Source organism: Panthera uncia, chromosome B1, assembly GCF_023721935.1.
Source record: "Panthera uncia isolate 11264 chromosome B1, Puncia_PCG_1.0, whole genome shotgun sequence".
NCBI classification, from domain to species: Eukaryota; Metazoa; Chordata; class Mammalia; order Carnivora; family Felidae; genus Panthera; species Panthera uncia.
Genome location: NC_064811.1, coordinates 82474193 through 82499262, shown reverse-complemented (window position 1 = coordinate 82499262; position 25070 = coordinate 82474193). Strand labels below are relative to the sequence as shown.

The 25070-nt window shown below is 38.2% G+C and overlaps 1 protein-coding gene across 1 annotated transcript in view; it reads left to right on the top strand.

The window, feature by feature from the left end:
• The window catches only part of PPP3CA (protein phosphatase 3 catalytic subunit alpha), a 327227-nt gene extending 318587 nt beyond the window's left edge, over window positions 1-8640 (top strand). The window contains exon 13 of the mRNA XM_049630940.1: window positions 6009-8640. Coding sequence (XP_049486897.1) covers window positions 6009-6205 — 197 coding nt within the window. The 3' untranslated portion in view covers window positions 6206-8640. The remainder of the gene's footprint in view (window positions 1-6008) is intronic.
• The last annotated feature ends 16430 nt before the right edge of the window (window positions 8641-25070 follow it).

Below are 25070 nucleotides of genomic sequence, written 5' to 3'. Positions count from 1 at the left end.
CGTGGACAGCTTTGAGCCTTTATGTTGCTAAAAACAATTTTTTTTTATGACGCTTTTGCTAAATGTTCTGGTTGGCTGTCTGATTGAAAAAATAAACACTCACATAAATACACATCCGTTACGGTCTAGCTTGTAGTGGAGAATGGAAGAACATTAAACAGGGTGATTTTGCTACCTGCTTGAGTAGAAATTGGGAGTCCTATGTGTCTTTTCTCTGATTTCTCCATCCAGAACATAAGAGACTGAGTATATATAACCACATTTTATTTTTAGAAAAGAATGAAAACATTTCCTTTAATGTAGAGATTTTTATTATTATTATTAAAATGTGTAGCTTTCTGGACGAGTGCTGTCCAGTAGAAATTTTTGTGATGATGGAAATTTCTGTGTCTGTACAGAGGCCACTGGCAACATATGGCTATCGGGCAGTTGAAATATAGCAAGTACAAACCAAGGAACTGAAACTGATTTTTTTAATTTTAGCTAATTTTTATTAATTTGCTTTCAATAGCCACATGTGACTAGTGGCCACCACATCAGACATCACAGTTACTATATATTCTTTTATGTTTGTTAATTTTGTCTTGCTATTTTAACTAATCCTACCATTAATTAGAGTCAAATTTTAATAATACTTTATGAAAATTTAGATTAGATTTTAAATCAATGAATAAAACTCAGTAAAACAGAAATACGCTATAACATTTTGAAAACTAATCTCAGCCTCTTGCTTATTTTTCCATATCTTTCCCCGAATCTTTTTTTGTGTGTGTGTGTGTGTACTTCCCCCCGCCCCCCGCCCCCCGCCCCATCTTTACCCCTCAATCTAGAAGATGAATCTATTCTTACGGTTGGTTACTTGATTTAGGCACACCCCTGCTACATAGAGCCATGTTCAGCATCACTATAATTTTCTTTATTTTCATATGAATTTATTCCAAAATCAATGTCTTAGTTCCCACAAAAAGTCACAAATTTGTAAATGAAGATAGGAAAATACATCCAAGTACATTTCCCCTTGATTTATATCTAAAAATAATTTTGATAACTTAAAAAAACAAGACTTCTCCCACCAAAATAAACATGCTTTCTAAAAAGTGAACAGAAATGAATCATTTATATGCACAAAATGCACAGCAACCTACCTAATTGACTGAAATCTGCATAGTTTCTGATAAGCACATTTTAAGGTACAGCAGGTGTATTATCAGAAACTGTGTGCCACATTTACTTTGAAAAGATATATTTAATAATGGGCAGTGCATATTTCTGATATGTTGGTGCTGGTGCGGTTCCAGATTTTTTGCTTTATTTTTGAACTTAAGTTATTTAAGTTCTTAAAATTCTTTGTTTTGTTTCTAGATTTTCACCTGTATTTTAACTGAGATTATTCGGTTTCCTTTTCTGTTACTTTCTGTTAAATCCAATGGTGCATGTTGTTCTGTGTTGAGCTCTCACACACACAAACTCACACACATATAATAGACATAAGGGTTGGGACCCCATTAGTCCTGAGAACTTGAAAACTCACTATATATTTTAAACCACATACATTAAAACAATTTCAAAATCCACTGTCTGGATTTCAAATTGTCAAAAAGAAGAAACTGCTTAAAGCTTTACTCTTTAGCTTTTCTCCATGGTGGTAAACATTTTACAGTTTTATCTTAAGGGATTTAGAAGGCACTGTAAGGAAATTGTAGTGCACATTTGGCTGTTTCTCTAGTCTTACAACTTCAAATTATAAGAAATATGCAAATTAAAGTCAAGGGGTAGAATTTTAATATTAAACATTTTGGAGTTACAGAGAAGTTTTGCATTTTAGCACTTAATTAGGGAAATATCAACTAGCCTTAATAACGTGGAAAGGCTCATACATGTGTACTAGTGAGAATACAGAGGCTAACCTTATTATAAAAATTGCTGATAAAGCAATGGGCTTTTAAAGTGGTGCCTCTGAAATATGCTGAGGTTTCAGTATTTAAACTGCCTCTTCTTTAAAATGCTGATAGAATTCTTACTGCAACTGACATGTTACCAGTTGATTATAGCATTTCAGGAATTTCATTTCCAAAGATGGTATTCCGGGAAGGAAAACTGACTTTAAATTGGGTTGCCTGGCAAAGGGAGTCCAGACTCCATACATCATTGCCTCCATTTTCCCCTTCTCCTTCACCACTCTAGACATGCTCGGTGTTTGTCTTTGAAGAGTTACATACACCATCAAGTTGTATTTGATGCATTGATTGGATTGTTCCTCTGAATTCGCGCACACGCAGACACACACACACACTCCACTTTTCCGCTGCACTAGGAATCTCGCTATTTAATATTGAATAGTGTGAATTATGCCACTGATGTTATGACACTGCTTCGAGGTCTGCCGTTTTGTCTGGCATTTTAAAATCCTAAATCACCAGGCATAGCAGTGGTTTTATTGTCCTTTCTGTGTCAGGTGTACATTTTAGAGTAACCTAGTCTCTTACCGATTCCATCTAAATAAAAGAAAACTGTCCTGTGTTCCTCAAGGGTTAATCATTTTGTCATTTATTAAGGAACAAAAACCAGTTCACTCAGATAGGTGTATCCAGCTCATAAAATAGACTGATTTTCGTTGTGTTTTTCCTTTCTTTATACCGTTTCCGTTTTGTTGTCTGTGCCAGAATCCAGCACTTACAGGAACATTAATACTCTGAGCTCCCTTGAACGTCACTGATTTGTTCTTAGAATTAAAAATCCTCTGCTCATTTTTCTCATTCATTTTGCACCCCCTTTCTTCTCTTCAGCTACTGTTGAGGCTATTGAGGCTGATGAAGGTAAATTGGCCAGTCCCCTTTCTGTTGTACCTGCAACAGATAAGGGCTCTGCTGGGTGTATTCATTTTTTTTTATTTTATTATTATTATTATTATTATTATTATTTTGCTGTAGCTTGTACAGAGTGTGTGGGTGTTGGGCTAACAGTTGTGGCTCAGTATTAACCAAAATGTTCTTGCTTTAAAGGGGAAAATGTCCTTTTATGGTTTGTTTGTTTGTTTTTTTTTTCCCTTAAAGCTATGTTTGACTTCGTATATACAACGAACCTAGTATAGTCACAGAAAACCAAAGGATTATATATCTTGAACGATGTGGGGTGGGGGTTATGGCAGCTGTTTCGACAAATATCGCATAAAATAATATTCCTTGAGCTGAACCATGTCCCTCCCTCAAATCATTTTCAGTCAGCACTGAAAAGGAGAGAAGAAAAATAGCTTTATTAATTCTAGTCTTCAGAAGTTTCTGGCAAAAAAGAAAAAAAAGTGTTCATTTGAATAGTGCTTTGTTGTAGTTCAACACTAATTTATGTCTCTAAGAAATATCCCAACATGAGACAGCTGTGCATGAGATCAACAGTTCTGTGAGTCTTACAAATTTTGACCTACTGGTATTTGTAGGACAGTTAGCGCCAGCAAGATACTATAAAGAGTTCAGAGATACCCAGTGGCTGTGGCAGTGGCCATTACGAGAACAGTGATGATCCAGTCCTCACTCAGCGGACTGTTGACTGTCTGCTTTGAATCAGGTACTGTGCTAGGTGCTGTCGAGGACACCAAGAACTGTACATCACCCACTGTGCCCTAGCACTACTCAAGGACAACTGCATTGACCCTCTAGAAACTACTTTTGAATTCAAGGGCTTAAAAAATACACAGTTATGAGAGAACTGCGCATCAAAATCGTTTTTAATGTTATCCCCGCCATACCCTCTGGAAATTTTTTTTAAAAAAGAATAATTTGAAGTTCCCCTTTAAAACAAAATTCTTCAGTTGTATTTTGTTCTTGCAAGATCACTTTTTATTTTTCCCAAAATTGTGTGTGGATGGTCCTTTGATAACGATGTGAAAAGTGCCACTTTAGACTGTTGAATTTGCATATGATTTGGATACAGTAGGGGAAATGATAGCCCTGTAAGAGAAAATACAACTGCTTCCTAAATAGCAGTGAATCGACTGCTATTTACGTGGGAATTCTCTATTCCTTTTGGCAAATTCTAATCTGCCGTGTGCATTCTTGTGGATAGTTTGGCTGTTTTCTGTGGTTTCTGTGACTCTGTGTTGTGTTAAGTATACTACCAATGTAAATTGCTAATACCCATTGTCTGACCAGCAACTACAGCAGAGCACGTTCTTCGGTACCAGGGTAGACAGTTTGAGTAGAGATGGAGCCCCATTCCGAACACATCCATCGTTCTAGCTAGATTTTGAATCTCTATGCTCTCAGCCTATTGGCTTTTAAAACCTAGAGCCTCTTCATTTGCCATTGAAATTAATAAAATCGTTCTGTAAATTACCACGTTTGACAAACTTTTGCATTTATTCATTATGATGAAATGATATTCACAGTGGCTTAGAAAAAGAATAGAATACCACTCTGTGCCACTATTTTGTCCTTCAAAATAATTGCGTTTTCAGGGTGGGTGCTCATTAGACAGCTCTATTATTTGGCAATTTATTACCAATTTAGAGAAGAATTAAAGAGGCTTTGCTTTGGGCCTTGGTCTTTCCCCATTTCCCCATCTTCTTCCTCTCATAATTGACTAATCACCATTTTGCTAACCTTTAAAGTGCAGAGGGGTAACACACTATTTCTCATCATGTAATGAGTTTGGAAGCAACTGTGTTTATCTTTGAAGACTCTCATCCATACTAATAAAAGGCACTGCACATTTCTGTAGAACTGGCTGGCAACGTTTCAGCTAGAAACTACTTGCCTTCCCACCCCCCCACCCCCCACCATATAAGGTGGGGAGGATAAAGGTACCATGAGATTGTCCTTGATCAGCCATGGAGATGCAGCCCAGTTCAGCACTGGTGATTGGCCCTTCGAAATCTGGCTTGCACATCACAGGAAGTAAAGCAAACTGATGTCATTGGTTGCCCATTTACGTACTTTATTCTCAGCTCACTGGTTGGTGCATGCACTGACTAAAGAAATCTTTAAGTTTCTTGCACAAATGCCTTGTCTATCTCGGGAGCACACTAAGGGTTAATTAATGAAAAAACTCAAATATCCATACTGCCTCTTGAGAATTCCATGCTTTCACTGAAAAGGGCCCAAACCAATCCTGTCATTTTTGCTGAAAGTTATGAAAGGCATTTTCCCCTTATTCTTGAACCGTTACTTTACTTATATCTATACTGATCCACTAAGAAAGAGTTTTTCTTTGATTTAGGCAGTAACGGATACCAGGTGAACATCAGTTTGATCTGAACATCATGTTTTGCTGCTGAAGGGCAGACAACGTTTTTCTACTTCATCCTCATGATTTTTTCTGAGTTCCTCTTATCACCCGCTCCACTTGCTTCCAAAGATGAGCTGGAGAAGCAGGAGTTTATAATTTCTGTTTTTTCTTCATGCCACCATTGAGTTGTTTACCAAGAAGGTCTTTCTGGGATTCTGAGATGGCATGGCAACGCCCCCAAAGTTAATTCATCTTGTAGCTCCTCTTAGCTTCCACTCTAAAGCCCTCTGCTAGACTTTTAGACCTAGCTCACCTGACTCTACTGAATTTGCCGTTAGCGCAGGGGAATAGCAGAAATAGAGCTGTGTTACAGTCTGTCTAGGTGAGGGTGTTTGATGCAGTAATCATGCTCATGATGTGGACAGTTGATGCTCAGTCTAGATACCTGTCCCTGGTAGCAACCCTCTTCCTTACTTATCCACTTTGGATTTCGTTGATCTAAAGTCTCATGAAGACCCAGAGATATGTACATTTTACTCACTTGAAGAGGACATTTTGGTTGGCAAGAGACATTGGCTGTTTTCAAACCTTTTGGTTATCTTCGGGTATGGTAAGGAGTCTGTTGTGTTGTGTTCAGGTCCCGTCATTTTGTCCTCTACTAAAGGACTCCCCCTCACTCACTGCGAAATCTCTAACCTCACCTGATGCAAAGCTGTGCCCTTTGCTCTCCTCCGGCTAACCTAATTTTTCCTCTTTTTTTTTTTTTTTTTAAATGATTTTCTGTTTAGCCATCAAAGGATTTTCACCACAACATAAGATCACTAGCTTCGAGGAGGCCAAGGGCTTAGACCGAATTAACGAGAGGATGCCACCTCGCAGAGATGCCATGCCCTCTGACGCCAACCTTAACTCCATCAACAAGGCTCTCGCCTCAGAGACTAACGGCACGGACAGCAATGGCAGTAATAGCAGCAATATCCAGTGACCACTTCCTGTTCACTTTTTTTTTTTTTTTTTTTTTTTTGAGCTGCAGGGCATGATGGGGATTGCTGCCTATCAGCAGTTGGGTGTTCTTGCCTCTGATGGTAGCTTATTTGCTCTGGGGGCCAGGAAATGGATTCAGTTTACACTATCATTAAAAAAGAGGGAGAGAGATAATAAACTATATTTTGGTGGGGGTGGTGATTAAACACCTCTTCGGGGTATGCCTTTTAAAAATGCTTATAGGAAAAAAAACTTTAAAAAGAAAGCTAACGCTAGTATATACTGCAATGTTAGGGGAATGAACATGTTTTCCTACTGCATTGGGGACTTCTAGATAGGTTAATGAAAGGTCTTTTATTATGTTACTGGACATGAAAACTTTGTCTAATTTCTTACTCTATTGTACGTTTACAGTTGCAGCACTAAAAATGGATGACATCAAACATTTTTAACAAAATGATGTACAAACTAAATAAGGACTATTTATTGATAATGTTTTGCTACTCTTGTCAGACAATGGCTATAAAATGAATTAGGCAGTCTTAAAAAACAAAAAAAAAAAAAAACAGAAAAAGAAAAAAAAAAGAATGTTGCAAATTTGTTAAAATGCCAAAAAGGACAGTTTAATTTTGTACAGATTATGCTTACCTCAGGTTTCTTTAGTGTGCTTGAATGCCCTTCTTTCCATATAAACACTTATCATATTAATTTAGCAATGAATATCTTTTCTTTTCTTTAAGTTTTAAAAAAACTGGAATAATTACATCTATCTTTTTTTTGCTGTTTATATTTAGGGTTTTTTTTTTTCGTTGTTGATAAATCAAGTCTTGGTTGTGGCTTGCCGAATTAAATATTTATGAGTGGTGCATTTTTAAGTATAGTGAACAAGACACCATATTAAGTACAGTGATAAAGCATCTATATTCTGTAAAAAAAAAAAAAATCTGCCTATGCATGTTTTTTAAGAAAAAAAAATGGCTGTATCGGCCTGTATGGGACTGTAATGCGCTTAGTGGTCTGACATATACTGGAAATATATGTATACTGGCGTACTTTATATTCTCTAAAATGCTTAATGCCTTTGAAATTTTGTAATCAAAAAAGCTTTGAAAAAATCTAAAGGGGAGAGTATTCTTAAAAGTTTTTAACATAAGCTTGTCAGTGCACATATAGATGGTTAGCATGTTTAGCAAACCTTGTGAAATTTAAATAAGTTTGTAGTTACATGTGAAACTCTAAATGCATGGTAACTGTTAATGTCATCACGGTTTAGTTCTTTTGTTCTGTTCTGTCACGTGCCACAAAATATGTACTTTTTTCACTTTTTTCCCTTTGTATATCAGTTACGGGTTACAACTGGTTCATTCTGAAAACAACAACAAAAGTCCATTCATATTTTTTAACAATTGTATAAGTGCCCAAGTAATTCACTACAGCCTAAAGCCTTGCCTTTGTAATTTGACTTCTGAAATGTTGGCAATCAAAGCATGCACTTGTAACAATGACAAAGACAAAGCATTTTATATTACTACTCAATAAAATGTGCATGAACTTAAAGAACTCTCATCCTTTCACTGAGTCTGCTGAAGGGAGTTATGTTCACAACCACCATGCTCTCTTCTAGGTGCTGGGCCCACACCACGCATCACAGATTTACTCCACCAGGCTTCTCCGAGGTCCTGGTGACGTAAGGTGTGGTGGGTGCCTACTTCCGCTGTAAGAATCTTGGTGGATTTGTGTCTCAAATCAGACAAGAGAAATGTATTTAAAAGAGCAAATGCCATCTTCTGGCTCCCTCGAATGTGGGAGCCAGTTAAGAAACCAGAGCATTCCTTTTTATTGAAAAACAAAAATTGTTATCAGGTTGTTTCAGTTGTATTGGATGCCCTGTCTGCTAAAGCGAAAAGAACTAAGCTGCTAAGTGCATTTTCATCACAGAAGAGAGTTGCATTTGTATGGATATGAAATTTGTATTCTGGCACTTCGGCTAATATCTAATCACCCGAAGATTTAAGATACACCAGATTCCAGTTTGTTTCTAACATTGTTCATTTTCAGTGCACTTTGTTTTATGTAATAAAGTATGCTTGTGACATTAAATAATTAAAGAATATGGCAATTAGTGATATAGTGTACCAAAACAAAGATGTTCTAGATATATTCTCTGACAAAGACTATCCCAAATTCATTTTAATGACTACAAACATGTTTTCCTGTGGATATTTTTCCATCCTTAAAAAATGACATCCAAGGAAAATATTTAGATGCAGCCTATTAGAACGATGTGAAAGAAATGGTAATTCTGATACTGAGGTGTTTATTTTCTTTCTTATAACTGCAGAGAAAATATCCTGACCCCAAAAAAAAAAAAAAAAAAAAAAAAAGAAGAAGAAGAAGAAGAAAATTCGTTTGGGGGGATTCCTTTCTTTTACAAATTGTGCTGAGGCAACTATGGCATAGAAATAAACATTTGACATTAAAATAAGGAGTTGATGTGAGTATTGCTTCGTCTTTCTGGTCAGTAGTTAAGAAAGTAATGCTGTATATTTTTTCAGAATAGCTCAGTCTACCAAAGAGATCAACGGAGAACTGAAGTTATTTCTCCAAAAAAGATAACACTGGCAGATCATCAGTTATTAGAGCTTTCTCCTTCACTTTTGGAGAAACTGTTGGATTTTTGAGTTATTTATGCCAATGGACCTTTGGCTGTACACACACACACACACACACACGCATGCATGCACACACACACACACACACACACACAGAAACAGCCTCCTGTCCCCTCCTTCACCCTCCCCTAAGGTGACTTACCTCTTGAGAGGTTCAAACTCAGTGCTGACTTGTCATCTAGCTTTTTAAGGAGTAAGAGCTAGATTTGACCGACCTTAGGTTGGCAATATTTCTTATCCAAAGTATTCTCTACTTTTATTCTTTTAAAATATTTTTGAAGAAAGAAAAATCTTCAGAAACTAAACTTGTATGATGAGGGGAACAAAGCGGTGAGGTGGGGGACATCCCTGTACATGGACAGTGGCATGGCTTAGGGTAGAGTGTCAAAGTGGAAGTGTCTTATGTCATCAGCCCAGACAGTGTCATGGTGACACTACAGCCCCCAGAGTGATCTTGTGCTGAAACATTTCTTCCCCCGCCCCCCAGCTCATCACATTCATGGGAAATAATCAACTTTAGTACCCATCCAATTTTCTGTCTTGAAAACAGGGCCCCAACATGAAGCCAGCACCACAGGAGGGATGGTGGGGATGGCCTTCCTAAAATGTCTCACACTTTTACTGGACTACTTCATGTCCCACTCACTGGATCCCCCTTGTCACACTCAGTTAAGCAGAGACCTTTCAGTTTGCCCTGCCTGACTGCCTGTATTTCTTCAAAGTTGGAAGCCCCTTGAGTTCAACAAATCTGAGCTCCCCAAACTAAAGATATGGCCATTTTGGCTTTGCACTTTATTCATTCAACAAACATCGAGTCTCTACTACGTTCTCTCACTGTTCTTCTAGATTCTTATTTTTTTCCGCAACACACACAGAAAATGGCAATCAGGACAATATATCAGTGTTCGTTATGATGTTAAATGTTAGCATTCCATCAGATAGTGAGTCAATGTCTGACTTAACATGCATTTTAATGCCATTTTGCCTCTGTTTCATGGATATTCCTGCTTGATATATTTTATGGTAATGTTAACAAGACAAGTCCCTGGTGAGGCCCTTTCATGATAAATGCACTTTTCCATAAATGCATTTGTAGTGATGGGAGGCAAGAAGTAGGGAAAGAAATTTTGAGCCTCTTTCTGGTGATCACATTTTCAAGAGGCAACACTGACATATTGGAATGCATGTATGTAGGAGAGTGGAGACCCAGCAAGGGAGAGGGTCTGTTTTAAATAAAGATTGAAGAAAACTGAAAAGTGAATAGAAGTTGACATGATCGCTATACTATTGGGTTGGTTATTCCATAAGACCTTGCTTAAATTGGATAAAAACGCCTACTTGTCATAAAGCACAAGTTGCTAATGAATGAAGCTGCTTCAGCAGAAGGTAAACTACAGGAGAGAATGTGGGTACCTTCCTTCACTGGAAATGTTAATACCTAGGCAGACTTGACCCAGTGCCACGAGCATCTCCTGCATGATGCTGCACACAAGAAGCTATACTAGACATAGTTGAAGGGCTTTCTTCAAAGATAATATTCAAGCTACCCTTCAACAGTAGGATTCCAAATATCCATTCAATTATTCAGTCTCTTGAGAGTCTAGAACTTTGATTTGCAAACTGTTCCCTAGAACCATGTGTTTACAGGAACACCGTCATGGGGCTGAGCTTCCTGCATCAACCAAAGCAGCCTTTTTATCTGTTTTGCACATCGTGCTTCTTTGTAAGATGTCAGCTGAGAGGTGTCCCCACTAGATGAACAAAGCACCAAACTGACTGTGGTAGAATATTAGCTCCGAACAAATCCAGTCCTAAGGTGTTCTTGTAAGTTTATATTTTGAAGTCGTTTTATACCAAGTGCTGGGATAGCTAGGTTTCTTCCCAACAGCACCTTCTTGTCTACAAGACTAAGTCCAACCTCTTCAAGGTGGTGTGTAAGGCTGTTCACAACCTGACTCTCGCCAGCCTCGTCCTCCCCCACTTTCCCCAACTTGACCCTGAGCTTCAGCCATGCCAGACATTTCAAAAAGCTCAGAAAACACCAGGTTTCTTTAAGCCTCTGAGTCTTTATTCATACATCATCTATGTGGAATGACCTCACTTTTACAGAGATGGAATTTGCCTTACTCAGACGAGGCATTTCCTCCTCTGTAAATGCATAGTATCCTGTACTATCTCTATTTTAACACTTAACACACTGTGTATAATTGTTTATTGTCTTTGACTCTCCAGTGAGAATTGGGGCTTATCTTTGTTTTCTCAGCATGTAACAGTGGCTGGCATAATGTTTTTTGCAAGAAGGGCAAGTAGGGAAATAGAAGAAAAGTGTTTTTCATTCCATGGTCTTGTGAAGTGGCTTGTCCCAGAGTCAAAGTGCCAAATCTTCATTGAAGGATGGCTGAAACACTTACCCCAGTTCAGTATGCCCAACTCTTTCTCATTGAGTATCTTCTTGGGCCTGAAGGTCTGGAGTGAAGTCTATATTTTAATAAGTATCCACCAAAATTTTTATGATCAGAAAAGTTTGAGAAACCATGCTCTACTTTATTTCTATAGCAAATTTAAAATTCAGCCCTATATTTCCAAATCAACAAAATCTAGTATGGACACGTATTTTTACCATTGTTGCTACACCTAATTATGTATAATGAATTTAATTTTCATTTACAGTTGCTTAATGAATATGAACTTAGAAGAAAATATGGCAGTTAGTTAAGTATTTATGGAAACCTCAACACTGGCTACTGAATGGGTAGTGGGGAGAAGGCAGTGGCATTTTTAAATTTATAATACTTCACCCAGAAAAAGGAGATTAGGGTGGTAAAGTATCTGGATGCTTCTCTGTGAGGAATCAGTCAAAAAGCCTCATGTGTCTTGAAGAGAATGAAATGCTCTCATATTCAAAAGACAGCTGCTTGCACACCAGCCTGCCCACTCCAACAACCAGCTTTCCATAATTTGTTCAAACAATGCTTCTCGAAGCACAGTTTATCTTCAAGAATCTCATAATATACTTGAAGTCTTACCATGAAAGAGCCCTTCCTTTGGGTTCAACAGCACTTTCTCCAAAAGCCCATTAAGAAATACACATAGAGAAGGAAACCACAGCCATTGTCCATTGCTAACACCATAGTGAGAATGAGCTTCTCACAGTTCTGACAGGGGTGGCCAAAGGCTAAATAAAGATAGGTGTGTTTGTAGAGAAGACCTCAACTAGGGCCTGGGACAGTGCTGGGGGTGAGCAGGTGGGAGCTCTGGCCCTCCGAGAGGATGACTGCCTTTTGATTAACTGGTGCCCGTCGCTGTCTCTCGGTGCTAGGCACATGCCCACAGAGAGAACACAATGAAATTCGAGACCGTCTTTCCTCTCACGAGATGCAGTAGCGTGAAAACAAAGCAACGTTCCGTGCCACACATACTCACTTCCGTGTAATGTTCCCTACAGGAGTTCCGGTCTGGAGTCAGACCTAGTTTGGAATATTTATAGCTCTGCTCCTCAATGGTTATCTGTGTGACCTTGAGAAACTTGCTAAAGCCTCTCTAAACCTGATTTGTTCCTTGGTAAAATGAGGGCAATAAGAGTAATTAATTCCTAAACTTTCCATAGGGATTAAGGACAAAGCAAAGAAAGTACTCATCCTGGTGGCTGGCACAAAATAACCACTCAATAAACTTCAGGTTTTGCTGTGGCATTTAGCCATATGCTGCATCGCATGAGTGCCTACGATAAATATTCTGCAGATGAAAAGTGTGTGTGTGTGTGTGTGTGTGTGTGAACACGTATGTGTGAGCTGGCATTGGGAAGGTATGCATGGTCAGAAAGTTCTCCTAGAAGAAATGACATTTGATTGGAACCTTCCTGTGAAGGTAGATTGGTAGACGAGGGAAGTTAGGAAGGAAAATGGAAGACACTCCAGCCTGGGAGAAAAAGTAAGAGCAAAGGAGAAATTCCAGAAAAACCCTGATATGTCAACCCTTGGGGTTAAAACATAAGAAGGGTGGGGTGCACAAAGAGAATGGTAGGCAAGAGTGAGCCACACCAGTTATTTCTATCAGGACGTCTTTCAACTGCAAGTAACCAAATTCCTGAATAACTGTGCTCAAGCCATGCTAACACGTACAGTTACTGACAAGGACATCTGGGACTGTGTGGTCCTAGGATTTGGTGGGTGGCTTAACATTATCATCAATGACCTAGGCTTTTTCCAGGCTTCGTCTCACACCATTTTTCTTTTGGCTTCTGTCTTCATGATTCCAAAGGACAGTCACAGCTGCTGGCATAGCTTTCTAACACAACACTACCTGACCACTGGAAAATACTGCCAAAGTAACTTATAAATAAAGTAAAGATGAAGTTCTTTTTTACCACAGTCATGCAACCTCTAACTTAGCAGAGTCTAAGTCAATCTAAAGGAGCAAGGGAAAAGGATAATATTTATGAAGGTGTTTTTTTGGGGTGTTTTTTGTTTTTGTTTTTTTTTGGCTAAGGTTTATCTTTCTATGTAGGGGCCTAATAAGGATTGTACAAAGTGTAAGATACAGTATTTTAAGATTGGTAGAAACAGCAAAGGGAAAGTTACTGAGTGAATTTTAAAGAGTAGCAATAACTATTTGAGTTAAAGTAATAGACTTTTTTGGTATCTTAATTTATTTAAGATATGCATGACAATTGAAAGCAAAAATTATAAAACTATAAGGTGCTAGTGAAATAAAGCAAAAAAAGATTTCAAGAAATGGAGAGACATGCTGAGTTCATGGATTTGGAAACTTAACATACTTAAGTTACTTCTTCTCAAATGAGTCTACAGATTTAATGCAATTGCAATAAAAACCTTAGCAGGGTTTTCTTCTAGACATAGACAAGTTGATTTTAAAATCTCTATTGAAAGGAGAATGATCTAGAATAGCCAAACCATTTTTGGTTTTTAAACATATTTTTATTTTTAAATATATATATATATATATATTATGCTTCAATTTTTAAATATACTTGAACCCTACAGTAATCAAAATAGCATGGCATTGATGAAAGAATAGAAGCATAAATCTATGAAACAAAATAGAGTCCAGAAATAGACACACACAAATGGTCAGTTGAGAAATGTACAAAGACAGGTCTATGAATAAAGGATAACTTTTTCATCAAATGACACTGGCAAAAAAAAAATAAGTAAATTCCACATCACACCTTATGCAAAGTTAACTCAAAATGGATCATACTCAAATGGTGGTACTCAAACTTAAAAACACAAGCTATAGGGGCACCTGGGTGTCCCAGTTAAGTGTCCAACTCTTGATTTCAGCTCAGATCATGATCTCACAGTTGCATGAGTTCAAGTCCTGCATCTGGCTCCATGAGGTGGAACCTGCTGGGGATTCTCCGTCTCCCTCTCTCTCTCTGCCCCTCCCTCACTTGCGCTGTTTCTCTTTCTCTCTCTCAAAAATAAAACAAAACTTGGGGCGCCTGGGTGGCGCAGTCGGTTAAGCGTCCGACTTCAGCCAGGTCACGATCTCACGGTCCGTGAGTGAGTTCGAGCCCCGCGTCAGGCTCTGGGCTGATGGCTCGGAGCCTGGAGCCTGTTTCCGATTCTGTGTCTCCCTCTCTCTCTGCCCCTCCCCCGTTCATGCTCTGTCTCTCTCTGTCCCAAAAATAAATAAAAAACGTTGAAAAAAAATAAAATAAAAAAAAATAAAACAAAACTTAAAAAATGTTTTTAAAAAATTAAAAACACAAGATATAAAATCTTTACATGAAAGCACAGGAATGTATTTCTGTGACATTGGGTTTGGCAGAGATTTCACACGTATGACACTAAAAACCACAAAGCTATACAAGAAAAGAAAAGTGATAAATTGAACTTCACCAAAATTACAATGTTTTTGCCTTGCACAGGGCATCAAGAAAATGAAACACAACATAAACCATAGTCTGGGAGACAATGTGTTCAAATCATTTCTCTATCAAGTAACTTGTATAGAGAATGTATACAAATCTCTCCAAATACAACAACCAAACAAACCAATTTTAAAAATGAGCAAAAGATGTGAACAATCACACCAAACAAGATATATGAGTGGCAAATGCACACATGAAAAGGTGCTCAACATCATTAGTCACTAGGGAAATACAAAGTAAAGTCACAGTGGGATGGCACCAAATGGCTCTTTGAATGGTCATACACACACACACACACACACACATGCACACACATTCAGCAACAGTTTTTTAAATGATAACTTCAACTTCTTGTGTGGATGCAGGGCAACTGGAACTCTCATACACTGCTCGAGGGGATCCAAAATGTTGCAGCCACTTTGGAAAACAGTTTCTTAAAATGTTAAGCAATTTCAGATAAAGGTACCATTTTGACCCAGAAAGCCCCTCTTAGATATTTACCTTAAAGAAAAGAATGCTATGCTCATAAAAAACTCTGTACACAAATGTATATAGCAGTGTCACTCACAATTACTGAAACTTGGAAACAACACCCCAAGTGTCCTTCAACAGGCAAATAGATAAACAAAAGGTGGTACCTCCAATTTAATGGAATACTACTTAGCAATAAAGAGAAACGCACTGTTTGTTCTGGATTGAATTGTGTCCCCTTGCCCAAAGGATATGTTGAAATCCCTCCTACCCCTAGTACCTAAAAATGTGACCCTATTTAGAAATAGGATTGTTGCAGATGTAACCAGTTAAGATGAGGTCATTATTAAAGTAGGTTGGACCCCTAACCCAATATGACTGGTGCTCATGTGAAGACAGAGACACATAGGGAAAATGTCATCCAATGACCAAGACGGAGATTGGAGTTATGCAGTTACAAGCCAAGGGACTCCATGGATTGCTTGCAAACCACCAGCAGCTAGGTAGAAGAAAGGAGAGATTCCCCTACAAGTTTCAGAGGAACAACACCTTGCCTACACCTTGATTTCAGACTTCTAACCTCAAGAACTGGCAGACAATAAACTTCTATTGTTTTTTAATGTTTATTTTTGAGAGGGGGAGAGGGGCAGAGAGAGGGGTACAGAGGCCTCTAAATTTCTATTGCTTTAAGCCACCCAGTTTGCAGGACTTTGTTACGACAGGCCTAGGAGACTAATGCACAACTGGTACATGTAAGATCCAAAACACATAGTGCCAAATGGAAGAAGCATCAAGAATTATGAAGAGTCTGGGGCCACCTGGGTGGCTCAGTCAGTTGAGCGTCCGACTTCGGCTCAAGTCATGATCTCACAGATTGTGAGTTCGAGCCCCACGTCAGGCTCTGTGCTGTCAGCTCGGAGCCTGGAGCCTGCTTCAGATTCTGTGTCTCCTTCTCTCTGTTCTTCCCCTGCTCACATGCTGCCTCTCTCTCAAAAATAAATAAAGATTAAAAACAATTTTAAATAATTATGAAGGGTCTGAAGTCTTACTCTCCTCTCAAGGGAACAATTTAGCCTGCCACAGTTTCATAGGTGGGGCAGAAGACAGGAGACTCCTAGGTCAGAGACAAAGGCCTTTGTTACCCACAGCACAGCAGCATGCATAGCATAAGGTGAATGTTCAAATCAGTTCCCCTAGCCCCTAACCCAGGGACACAGAGGCAGATCCAGGTGAGACAGAGAGAGAGAGAGAGAGAGAGAGAGAGAGAGAAAGGACTGTGGATTTTTTGTCACAGCAAAGGAACTCCACCTCAGAAAACCCAGTCTTATAAAGGGGCCTCAAGCAATCCTACCCAACGTTTGCCTTATAATCATTACAATCCTGGTCAGTAAATAAATCTACCCTCTGCCTCCGAGGGAACACCTACCTCCATTTTAGCAAACAGCCTTGAGATTATCATAGCAAAGGCCTCAGAGATAGTCTGGAACAAAAGCTGTCACAAGATGTGTAAAAACAGAGTGAAGAATTGAGCCCTTACAGAAGCCAGTCTCAAAAGATTACACGCTGTGTGATTCTATTCATGTGACATTCTGGAAAAGGCAAAGCTGCTGTGACAGGTTTCAGCTCCATCAGTGGTTCTCAGAGATTAGGATGTGGGTGAGGGCGGCTCAAGATGACGGGATTTTTTGGTGTGATGGAACTGTTCTTTGACTTGATTGTGGTGATGCTTATGTGAATCTATACTTGTGTTAAAACTCAGAACTGTACATCAAAACAGAAGCTAATTTTACTGTATATAAATTAAAATTTTTTAATTGACAAAAACGTCATCTTTTTGTTGAGATATAATTGACCTATAACGTTGCATTAGTTTTATGTGTACAACATAATGATTTGATATATATATGTATATGTAAAATGATCATCACAATAAGTTTAGTTAACATCCATCACCACACATAGTTAACAATTTTTTTGATAAATAAATAAGATGAGCAATATTCTTTTAAATTAATTTATTTATTTTTGAGAGAGAGTATGCACAAGTGGGGGAGGGGACAGAGAGAGAGTGAGACAGAATCTGAAGCAGGCTCCAGGCTCTGAACTGTCAGCACAGAGCCCAAGGTGGGGCTCAAACTCACAAACCGTGAGATCATAACCTGAGCTGAAGTCGGTCACTTAACCGACTGAGCCACCCAGGCTCCCCTAAGATGAATATTTTAAGATAAATAAAATCTGAAGATTTCATGTGCAACATGGTGACTATCGTTGGTAACACCATTGTAAAACTGAAATTTTTAAGACAGTAGCACTTAAATGTTCTCACACACACAGGAAAAGATAAATATGTGAGGTGATGGATGTGTTAATTAATTAGATGGGGGAATCATTTCACTAGATATATATCAATTCATCATGATGTTCACTTTAAATATAATTTTATTTATCAATTCTACCTCAATAAAGCTAAAAAAGAAATGATAGCATAAACATAGTATTTATTAATATTGAGGTATATACCAGAATAAACAGCTATGCGTTGAAAATAGTTATCTGCAAGGAGTAGGTATTGAGCAGCTGGAAGATATACAGAGTGCAATGTTGCTTATGTTGAAAGCCGTTTAGTAGTACTTGAATTTTTAAAGTCCTGTACATGGTTTAATTAGATCTTTAAAGAGAAGAATCAAAACCCCAAATAACAAAAAAATCCTTTTATTCCCCCAAAACAATGGTAATGTCATAATTAGTGACATTTTTTCTGAAAAGCTCAAAGTGATAGCAATGCAAATGTTCTTTAAAAAAAAAGTGTGATCCATTCAATCACCTACAGGTAGATATATACATTTTTTTTTTGCCTGAGGAAAAAGTGGGATTTGAAGAGATTAAGGCCCTTATTTGTGTTATATTGTGTGTCTTTGTTTAAAATAATTAACAGAAGTCAAATACTAATACACAAAGAACGATTGTTACAAAAAGAGGGTGTTGGGTCTGAAAGAGTTACAAATGGTTCCTTCCATTTCAAGTCCACTAATAATTTCTGAAATGTTGCTTCCATTTAAGGGATCAGTGGTCAGAGGCAGCCTGGTATGAACCGTTTACTCAAACCTAAGAAAGTTCATGTACACAAGTCCACAGGAAATACACACAATAAAGTCTTTGAGAATTAGAAGACAAACATTAGCTTTTTAATGTCTGGTTCTGACATTTGCTCAGTTTAAAAGGAGTGAGTCTTCAGGGGAAATGGTTCTCCAATTGTGCCAACTTTCAATTACTTTCAACAACCAATTACCTGATCTATTTCTTTAAAAGATAAAGTTTTGACCTGACCTTCTTGGCTGAATCAGAAGAACAGACCTTTTCTGCCAATATGTAGGTATTTTTCATCTTAGAAATGAAATGGAATGCTATATTACTCCTGACCTCTTTTCCCATTACAAATCAGGCCATCTGTGCTGCAACTCTTCTTTTCCCTTGCTTTTAATTCTTTTTCCAATATGCTTTTTATCTTGTAAGGAACATTACCACTTTAAAACCTTGCAGACCCTATCCTAAGGCGGAACTGATGCTTTGGTGAACCTGCTTAGAAGATGGTGAATTATTTTCATAACAAATGTTTTTGACTTCCTATTACCAAGGCTTTTTGCAAGGAGTGGATATTGTGTGTAAATTAAGCCACTTAAGTTAACAGATAAACTACCCCTCCCCCCAAAACAATGATGGAAAGTTGCTGTGTATAATTTATTTTATTTAAAAGATTTTTTTACGTTTATTCATTTTTGAGAGACAGAGAGAGAAGAGCATGAACAGGGGTTGGGGGGGTGGGGCGGCACACAGAATCTGAAGCAGTCTCCAGGCTCTGAGCTGTCAGCACAGAGCCTGACAGGAGGCTTGAACCTACCAACCGTGAGATCTCGACCTGAGCCAAAGTCAGACACTTAACCAGCTGAGCCACCCAGGCACCCCTGCTGTCTTTAATTTAGCATAGAAATTGAACTTCTCTTCTTTAACTTGTTTTACAACCAAAGATTAAAGCCATTTCCTCAAGCCTGTTGGTTCTTAAAAGAAGGAATGAAAAAAATTAATTACCCTACTGCATTTGGGAAGTCACTTGAAAACAGCATTAATTGTTCTTGTCTAGATGTTTCTCCTAGATCTAACGATTTTATTTTCCTCTACATTCTCTGTTGAGATCAGCTTCCTTGGACTGCTTCCAATCCATCCTCTGTTACATCCAGTCCTTACAGGTCCTACACACTCCAGACTCATACTTTCTATATGTCACCTGTTTGCAGCCTTAAGCTGACATAATATCGTGGCTTTTTGCCTTTCCATTTTTTTTTTTTTTGGTTCTTTATAATATCTATATATTCATACCCATATTTCTATTATTAAACATAGCACAACATTTTGACCTACAACAATCTTGGGTGCAATCACAAATGCAAATAACCGAGAAGACAGAATTGCTCATACAGCCAAGTATGACTAGGCCCCATTCTAATTATAAGAAAAGTTTGCTACCTCAGTTATCTGAAGACGCTCAAAGCAATAATGAAGATGGGACTCCAGGTCTAAGACATTGTCTTTTCATCTCACTGCTTGGAGGAAGAGACCGGAGTGAACAAATTCTGACAGTGAATTAGAGTACTTCTTTGGAAACTGAAATAGGAGGAGAGGTGAATTCTTAGCAGATTTCCAGCAAAGATCTGCAGTCAGAAACCCTGATTCTTTCTCTTAGATAAAAGTGGTTTAATCTGAACCTTGGAGGAAGGGGTCATTGCAGTTTCCAAACAGAGCTACTTTGGTGCATTTATCTTGGCTGCCCTTTCAACATTTATCAATGCCTTCATAGTTCCATCTTATTCTAATAAGACCTTCTGCCCACTGCTCCACGACCTTCATTCACCTTTACCTTCATCCTTCATCATAGTCCTTATTGACTTCTGGTGATTTCTTTTTTTAAATAGGTATATATTTTTAAGTTTATTAAAAATTGTATTTATTTATTTTGAGATGGGAGCGGAGGAGGGCAGAGAGAGAGGAGGGAGAGAATCCCAAGCAGGCTCTGTGCTGTCAGCACAGAGCCCGATGCAAGGCTCAAACTCATAAACCGTGAGATCATGACCTGAGCTGAAATCAAGAGTCAGATGTTTAACCCACTGATCCACCCAGGTGCTCCGATCTTCTTGTGATTTCTCAATGTCTTTCCCTCGAAGTGCCTTTCTTCAATTGGCCCAGTATACTTAAAAAGTGATTTTTAAAATTTAGATGCTTAGTGTTCTCGTACCAAATCCCTGTGTTTCCAAATCTAATTTTAATCAGTCTGATACCATATAAAATTGGGATCGTTTCCAGAGTTCAATATTCATGTTAACTTCCAAGCTGATTACAGAATATCTGGCTGTTCCTGGCAGTATATAAGTGCTCAGTATATAAACTACTTGAATACATGAAATAACAAATGGCAAATGATCTTTATTATTAGATGAGAGATATATGGCACATTAAAACAACTTATAACTTATTCTTTAGGAATGTGAGTTTGGATATAGCCCATAGTGAGCAATGGAATCCATAATGTAATAAATAAAAGGGGCTTTTCTAAAGGATGAGACTTCTCTCTGAAAGAAGGCAATGGTTGTATCTGTGACTTGTTTATCAAACATCATAAGAAAGAATAAAATTAAAGAGAAATACTGGCCAAGGTTAATATAAGCTGGGAATTATGGAAGGAAATACAGAATCTGGTAAAGAAAAAGAAAAAAAGAAGGCATAAAATAGATAATAACCCCCAAATACACTGGGTTTACCTGAAGATCAAAATGGGAACCAGTAGCCTATGACAAGCTGAAAAACTCAGATCACTAGGATCACTGTTGTAAACTAAATGTACCACTTGGAAAGCTATTGTCAACTTCTGGAAATCATCAAAGGGCATCAGTGGCAGGGTAAGGGATGGAGTGTTGGACTCTGAAAGTCGTCCTTAACTTAAAGGCTAGTGCTCTTCTCACCTCACATCCCCATCCAAACACATACACATACACAAACACATGCACACACACACACACATGCATACAACAGCTATACACACATAGGTGCACACAGGATGAGTCATCCCAAAAGGGAAAGAATGTACAGTGTCTATACTTACAGAGGGAAGCTATATATAATATTCACATTTTACTGAGCAAAGAGAAGTAATAATCATTTGCCAAGACACCTGATAGGGCTGGAGAAAAATTACTTGAACCAGAGAGGCTGACCTTAAATTACTTTTTAGGGTTTGGCCCAATTAAGAAGGTCCCTGTCATTTTACAAGAAAAGCTACCTGGAGCTTTTACCTTCTGAGTTCAATGAAAAAGAGTTCAATAAAAAATAAGCACATCTGAATCTCTAGAATCTACAAGATGTCTACGGTTTTCAGACCAAACCTGAAGCAATAGTTAGGAGCCCTAAAGACATTTTAAATAAAAGGGAATGGGATATGATGGAGGAAAGAATGTCTTCATCACAGTTTAGGAAGAAACTAGGTTAGATGTGGAAGATGATATAGTCTAGGCATTAACTAGCACATAGTGAGTTCTGTGTTAGGCTTGGGAATTCCCTAATGAACCCGCCAACTAATTGATTTAGCAAAATTCTCTTCTCTGAACCAAAATGGAAATACACTGTTTTACATTCTTGTGGTGTAAAACAGAGACAGAACAAGCTGCAATTCTACAGATATATTTATAAATATAAGTGAGATGTCTATGTAAACATACTAAGCACACTAGCTACATTTTCAGACTGTAGGAAATGTAAGGGAGCACTTAAAGGCTTATTAAGATATCTTCATCCATATAGCCTATTTATTCTTAAAAATAATATGTTGCTCAGTTTGGAGAACAATTGACTTAGTTCAGAAAATATTTCTATGCCACGTTCCTATTTAGCAGGGATGGGCAGATGTTGCTTAATGAGAGGCTACTCTCCCTTTGTCTTCCTTCATGTCACCTGCCCCCTTTTCTGTCCCCATCTCTCCTCTTCCCTGCCCTGCGGTCCCCTCCTTTCCCTCCACACCTCTCTTCTCCCACCCTGTTTCTATCTTCTCTTTCCCTCTCATCCCCTCCCTTCCTCTCTGTTCTCCCCCCACCCCATCCTCCTGTTTCATCCTGTCCTTCATCAGGAGCAGGGGGAAAAAAAATTGAAGAAAGAAAAAAATGCTTTAACTCATTTAGAGGTTCACCAGTTTCCAGGACTGGATCTAAGCTCTTGCAGCCATGGAGAAAAGAATTTAACCATAGTCCCCACCCTTGGAGTGCATATCCTTTAACAGGGAGGCAGACAACCAAGAAGAAACATATGCTGCACATAATGATTGGTATTCTGATAGGACAAGCCATTAAGGGATGGATCCCAGAGTAGGAGCCTTTCACCTAAGCCATGGCATCTCCATGCTGTTTCTATGCAGACATAGGGTCACGTGCTCTTACTGAGTTTCTTAAAAGAATCTAAGTAGAAAGGAACTATTAGATTTTAATAAGTTTGATAATTTGACAAATTGCTCCGGACTACCGATCTTTTTCTCTTTAGCCTTACGGATAGTTGTCACAAAACCAAGCAAGGTGAATAAAGGATTCTTGAGTGGCATTTATGCAATTCCACAAGCAGTGTATGTTATTTTTCAAAATTATGAATAAGAAATGAATTTCATTTTGCCTCATTTTAACTAATTTATTTTTTTAGACAGGGATTTCTTGGCTCAAGTGATAATGCTATGCTGGGCTTTGGAAGTAAAATAGTGGGCAAAATAGGCATTGTCCTTACTCTTACGGACATTTAGTAAAACAAATACAGTTAAATCCAGTTGCCTTCAAGAAATACGTCAAATCTGTGAATGGAGTTTTAGTTTGGGTTTCCCAAAAGCAGAGCCCAAGACAAAGTTTAGGATGCTGGTGGTTGAGCCCAAGGCTCAGGAATGAGGGAGCAGGGAGGCTGAGCCTACGAGGTCTCTATTGTAGGCCATGCTGGCTTGATTGCACAAGGACTCACGCTGAGAAGTGTGGAATGCCTCCAAGAATGCCTCCCTGCAAGCCCAGAGCTGGGAGTCCCTATCTACCACTTGCAGTGTGTGAGGGCTGCTCCCTGAGGCATGAACTCTCCTGGATATCTGCTGTGAGTTTGCATGTGGGCCACAGGAGTTCTTCCCATATCTAAGAAGGAGTTGGGGTAGAATGCGCAGACATGTTTGCTTGGGGACTGACACTGCAGTGAATCTACGAGCAAAGGGAAATGTCCACTGCAGTGGCTTGAAGCAGAAGAGCAGGGTTGAGGGGCTCTGACAGAAGGCCAGGGGCATCAACTACAAATGGCATTGTAAGACTGTCCTTTAACGCTGAACAAAAAGCATCAAGATTCAAGTCTCCAAGAGAGGAAAAAATCAGCAGAATGTGAATCCTTTCAGCTGATCTTATATAATTGGTCTGGGGATGAGATCCAACCCCCAAAAACATTCTCCCCATTCATCATTCCCAGATTGGGAAATGCCCTAGCAGCATCCAAATCAAATATTTTCGTCCTTACGGCTTTCTTTTCTCCCTGCCTTAGCCCCACGGTCCCACGGCTTACGTTGTTTGAAAATGAATTGACATTATGATAAAGAAAACACATAGGCACGATCTACAGATAGAAGCAGTCTGGTTTTGCCAAAGGAACAAGCAGGGACTATTTTTATACACAGGAGTTAGGCTCTCATTTGTATTTGAGTAGTACATTCTAACTCATTACCAGCACAATGTAATGCTGTTTTCTCCTGAATAATAGTGATTGGTTTACATTCATCATTCCACATGTTGCCCCAGATGCTTTTAAACAGTAGCAAGCATTTGTCATTAAGTGGTGTAGATGAGGGTGGTATTCCATGCATCTGGGACCAAGTTCACATATATATGATATATTATTTATAAGTGCCAGGGTGATTAAAATATTTCATAATACTGTTTGCAACTTAACAAAATGTAATGAACTTGTATATTGAGGTGAAGGCTATTTAGGAGTCTATTATTTTTATAACTTTTCTGTAAGTTTAAGATATGTTTTCAAAATTAAATGCTAGCAAACATTACATGATATAGAGCCACATGAAAATATGCGATTGATGAAATAAGTTAGAAATAGATAATGAATGTGATTTAACAAATCAAGAAATATTACTGCTCAAAAGAGATAAGAAGTCTTTGCTATATAACCTTGTCGATTTTTTATGACCCACAAAAAGGAAATTGATGAACTGAAACAAATTCAAAACTGCCACAGATATTAGAATTAGCAGACTAAGTCATTAACAAAGTTTCTATAACTGTATTTCAAACAATGAAGTCAGCACATGTACATCCTTGGGAGTGAATGTCTTCTTAAATTTTGTGCCCAGACATGTCTCATGTCTAACTCTAGTCCTGGTTTTGGTTCCAGATGTTGGAAAGCAAAGCTGAGACATAGAAGATAAAAAAAAAAAAAAAAAGACTCAAATCAAAGTTCTAGAAATGGAAATGACAACGTGTGAGATGAAAAAATATACTGAATAGGATTAATGGCAGATGACATATTAAAGAAGAAAAGATGAGTTATACTGAAGTCATACTAATAGAAACTACCCCAAATTAAATAATTTGAAAGAGAAAGTGCAATAATAACCTGTCAACTGTGAGGTAACTCAAGAGATTCTACATATACCTTACTAGAGTTTACAAAGGAAAGGAGAACAGTAAAATTATTTGAAGTATATTGATCCAAAAAAATCAAAATTTAATGACAATTACAAACCCTTATTTGTAATTTGCAATTTG